This window comes from Zingiber officinale, chromosome 9A (assembly GCF_018446385.1).
Source record: "Zingiber officinale cultivar Zhangliang chromosome 9A, Zo_v1.1, whole genome shotgun sequence".
NCBI lineage: Eukaryota > Viridiplantae > Streptophyta > Magnoliopsida > Zingiberales > Zingiberaceae > Zingiber > Zingiber officinale.
In genome coordinates, this window is record NC_056002.1 from 2532878 (window position 1) to 2538058 (window position 5181).

At 40.1% G+C, this 5181-nt stretch overlaps 1 protein-coding gene across 1 annotated transcript; it reads left to right on the forward strand.

Moving 5' to 3' along the window:
* The first annotated feature begins 2225 nt into the window (after positions 1 to 2225).
* On the forward strand, positions 2226 to 4570 carry LOC122021462 (cytochrome P450 704C1-like). Its single transcript, XM_042579581.1, has 6 exons — positions 2226 to 2640; positions 2859 to 3074; positions 3158 to 3448; positions 3534 to 3869; positions 3957 to 4160; positions 4262 to 4570. The coding sequence occupies exons 1-6, from the start codon at positions 2350 to 2352 to the stop codon at positions 4442 to 4444; spliced, it is 1521 nt and encodes a 506-aa protein (XP_042435515.1). The 5' UTR covers positions 2226 to 2349; the 3' UTR covers positions 4445 to 4570.
* The last annotated feature ends 611 nt before the right edge of the window (positions 4571 to 5181 follow it).

Sequence of the window (5181 nt, forward strand, 5' to 3'; positions counted from 1 at the left end):
TCTTCAGGAGAATTTGCCCAATCCGCATCACTATAGGCATGTAAATCTCGAGACGATTGATGATATAAAAGATCATGTAGAATAGTACCTTTGAGATAGCGAAGTATTTTTTTTACATTATCCCAATTTTGTTCAGTTGGAGCATGCATGTATTGACAAGCACAATTTACTACAAAGGTAATATCAGGGTGTGTGATAGTGACATATTGTAAGGCTCCAACAATGCTTCGATAAATTTGTGGATCAGACAGAGCAGGAGAGGATGTAGTTATAGAGTTACTTATAGCAATTGGGGTGTAGAAACTAGACGTGCTCCATCCATTTTGGCTCTTTGAAGAAGCCCAGTAATATATTTGCTTTGAGAAAGAAAATAACCTTCCTCATGTGGAATAAGTTCAATACCAAGAAAAAAAAATGAGAAATACCCAAATCTTGAGTAGGAAACTCTTGATTGAGAAGACTTAATAAAGTTGTGATACCTTTGTGATCATTACTGGTTATTAGGATGTCATCCACATAAAAAAGAAAAAAATATCATATATTCATCATTATATTTATGGAATAGAGATGAGTCAGTATTTGATCCAGAAAATCCTTGAGCTTGTAACCAACTAGATAATCGATGAAACCATGCACGAGGAGCTTGTCGAAGACCATATAAGGATTTCTTGAGTTGACAAACATGAGATGGAAATTGTGGATGAATGAACCCAGGTGGTTGCTCCATAAATACAGTTTCCTCAAGATAACCATGAAGAAATGCATTTGAAATGTCTAATTGTCGTACAGGCCAATTTAAACTAATAGCTACCAATAATAATAGTCTGGCGGATGTAATTTTGATGACTTGACTAAAAGTGGCATTGAAATCAATACCTGGTTGTTGACTAAATCTTTTAGCTACAAGTCGAGCTTTGTATCGTTCAAGAGAACCATCAACTCAATGCTTAAGACGGAATACCCACTTAAAGCCTACAACGTTCATGGAGGGAGTGCGTGGAACTAGGCTTTATGTTCCATTGCGGCAGGTTGGCAAGAAGAGAGGGGTGAATTGATTGAAAAAAAAAATACCCTCCTCGTTCTTTCAACTCTTAAGGTGCAACAATAATAAATAAAAATAAAAGAACAGAATAAAGAAAAGACTCAGGGATTGACTTAGTTACAACCTAGGTGGTTGTTAATCCAACGCGGTTGGAAAGCTCAGTCAGAATCTCCTTCTCTGAAGGCGGAGAAGTCTTTTACACACAATGAAAGCTTAACGATTGCTAGGAATTGAATACAAAAGTTGATGATTAATTTCCTAACTCCAGGGCTCTTTTTATAGGGCCTAGAAACTCTATCTTCGACTTAAGAGCGCCTCCCATAAGCATGGAGGACACCTCTGGCGTGGCAGTTGGCGAAAGAGTCACTTTGACTAGGTTGAGGGCGCCCTCAACGCCATGGAGGGCACCCTCAATGTGGAGGACGCCCTCAATGCTGCAGCGTATAAATAGCTCCAGCTTCTTTTCACTCCTTTTCTTCTTCCGAAGTTCTGATCGCTTGGGTGATTGCGTCCAATTGAAATAGGGCTCACCTGAACCCAATTTCCGGCATTCTCCTCGAGCAGACATCCGCTCCGGCTTCTCGTCCCTCGAATGTCGCGTACGTTCTTCTCACCCACCGGTGTACTCTTTCGTAGCTCTTTCGTCCCTCGGACGCACCGAGCCCGTCGACCCCCTTCCCGTGTCGTCCTTCTCGCTAGCTGCGCCTTCCGCTCGACTTCCTGTGTTCCTAAGCTCTTGTACACTTAGACATAAAAATTAAAATAAAATAGGACCCAACTTAATTTGGTTGATCATATGAAAATAATTATGGGATCTAAATAATATGGTGTGCCCCATGATGAGATGTGGAAAGATAATTAAATCAGATATTGAAATGGAAACTATTTACAACATGACTCAAATTTTGTCAATATAAGTGTGCTACTTTAGTATCAAGTTGGTACGTGCAAACGGAGGAGAACGTCAGAAAAAAGAGAGGCCAAAGTCGAGCAAAACACGTATGCGTCTCCGTGATCTAACGGATGAGATAATATTAATTACAAGATTGATCCTTGTCTAAAAATTAAAGATATTTTAAAAGCGTCGGGAAGGATGGCCAAGTCAAAATCTTCGATGTCATCCAGTATCTTTTTCTATTTGTCTGCTTTCGACTAATTAATTAATCCAGTGAGTTCCCTAATCTGATCCGTCGCATTAGTGCCTGTGGTTGCGCGTTGTCTGCTATGTTTGAAAATTAGCCACAATTTGTTATATTATAAGGACTTAGTCGATCACCCTCCCTTCACTCGGTCGATCCTCAATCTTCATGGAGTTCTCAGCAGGTTTCGTCTCTGTCTCTGTTGTAGCGGCAGTTGGGTTTCTGCTGCTCGCTGCTGTTGCCTTGCTCGCCAGCAAGAAGAGGCGACAAGATCCTCCGGTGGTGGGCACCATCTTCCACCAATTTCTCAACTTCCAAAGGCTGCACGACTACCACACGGAGCTGGCTCGCAGTCACAAGAACTACCGTTTGCTCTCGCCCTTCGGCCGGCAGCTCTACACCTCCGACCCTGCCGTCGTCGAGTACATGCTTAAGACCAAATTCAGCAATTACGGCAAGGTACGTACGCTTTCATCTACCGACCAAACTGTTGAGAATTAAAGCGCCTTTTTGGGTAGAGTTTGATATAAATATTCTCTGCTTGTTCAAAATCTAACAAAATATTATTGTTGTCTCAAGATGCATGAAATCTTCCATGTTAAGTCATTGATCCCTTCCAAAATAAATAAATAAATTCTTTTTTGACTTAATGGTAACAAATATTCTGCTTAATTCAGGGATCATATAATTATGAAAACGCACACGATCTGTTTGGAGATGGCATTTTTGCAGTAGATGGCGATAAGTGGCGCCACCAACGAAAGCTTGCAAGCTTCAATTTCTCCACCAAATCCTTGAGAGATTTTAGTGGTGCTATTTTCAAAAATAGTGCATCCAAGCTCGCAAATACTATCTCTTCGCTCGCCAACACTGACCAAATGTTCGATATACAAGTAAGTGTTTAATTTTTTGAATCTAGCTACATGTATGTACATACATGTAAGCAATGAAAAATAAGTTACGAAAGCTTCAATAGGATCTCTTGATGAAATCCACCATGGATTCCACATTCAAAATCGCGTTCGGGTTCGAGTTGAATTGCTTGGATGGTTCGAATCGCAGCGGAAGCGAGTTCGCCAAGGCATTTGATGCGTCAAACGAGTACATCATGCTAAGGTATGTAAATGCCTTTTGGAAGATCATGAGGTTTCTGAATGTTGGATCTGAAGCAGCTCTCAAGAAACATCTAAAAGTGGTCGATGAATTTGTATACAAAGTGATGGACATTAGGATCAAACAATTCACAAACCAAGGAAATCTTGAGACGGTAAGTGGACATCTGAACACTACCAAATTAAGCGACTAAATATTCAGAGCTAGTACTAATTGCCATCTTTTGTCATCGTACACAGGACAAGAAAGATGATATTCTTTCAAAATTCTTAGAGGAGAGCAAGAACAATCCAGAGAAGATCGATTTGCGATATCTGAGGGATATAATTCTGAACTTTGTCATTGCTGGAAAAGATAGTACAGCAGGCACACTCGCATGGTTCTTCTTCTTGATCTGCAAGAACCCCTCCGTGCAGGAGAAGATATATCAAGAAGTAAAGCGAGTAATCGAACCAAACGAATGCGTAGACTTTGCAGAGTTTTCGCGAAACATAAGAGATGAGTCCCTCAACAATCTTCACTATCTTCATGCTACCCTCACCGAGACACTGAGGTTCTTCCCTGCAGTTCCTTTAGTAAGTTTTTAAGTGCTACAATCAATTCTGAACAAATAAGCAGCCGAAATGGCACGAGTACCTCAGTGAATTGTATTGTTTGTTCAGGAAAACAAGGTTTGCTTTTCAGATGACGTTCTGCCAGGAGGCTACAATGTGAGCAAAGGCGACATTGTGTTCTACCAGCCATACGCAATGGGTAGAATGGAATATTTGTGGGGTGAGGATGCCGAGATTTTTAGACCGGAAAGATGGCTGGATGATGAAGGGGTCTTCCAGTCTGAAAGTCCCTACAAGTTTGTAGCTTTTCAAGTAAGCAAATTGATCCATAAGTGGTTCAAGAAACTGGTATTTTAGATCTTCTACGAGAAAATTAGTATTTTTTTTTTCTGTTTTTCTTGGGGGTATTTTAGGCTGGTCCAAGAATCTGCTTGGGGAAAGAATTTGCCTACAGACAAATGAAGATATACGCAGCCGTTCTTCTATACTTCTTCCAGTTCAAGCTTCGTGATGAGCAGAAGGATGTCCATTATAAGACCATGACAACGCTTCAAATTGACCAAGGGCTCTTTCTTGAAGTGCTCTCTAGATCATAAAGAACTTCTACTGAATTATGTTATACTTGCAAAAGAATTTGATATGCATGTGTAATCGAATAATCAATCTTCAGATGGTGTTATTGTTATGAAATGGTTATGAATTATCCTGTGAGATCGCAACGAGTCACCAGTGATCAGTTGACTTTGATGTTGACCAAGTCATCAATCATTCACGGGTAATAAGGATTTATAGAGAGTCTCACGGAATCTAGGAGAACTAAAAATAAGGATTTATAGAGAGTCTCACGGAATCTAGGAGAACTAAAAGGAGAGAGTTAAAATAATAATTAAGGGGTGTCCCAGCTTGAGCACTCTAACGTTTAAGTCGGTCTATAGTAGAGGAGAATGGAGAAGAAAAGTAGTGAAAGTTGCTTAGGTTTGGAGAGTTACCCCTTACGTCCGTGAGGGCTAATGATTTTTCATAGAGCTGTAGCTATGCTCTTGCATTCTTCACGTATTCTAAGATCTGTGTTTACATTATTCATATTTTCTAAAATAAATGATTATGTTGCCCATCTTTATTAAGTTAAACGATTACATTTAATTTCCCACGTTCTTTAGGAAAAATGATTATGTTGTCCGTATCTTCCGTAAGGAATTGAATGGTTCAACGTATTGCCCGTCAAAAGTCATGTGTATTGGTTATCGATTTGGATCTAGGAAACTTGGACTCTGGGGCTATGCAGAGTCAAGGACTGTGTGGAGTCAGAGATTGTACAGAGGTGGAGGATATA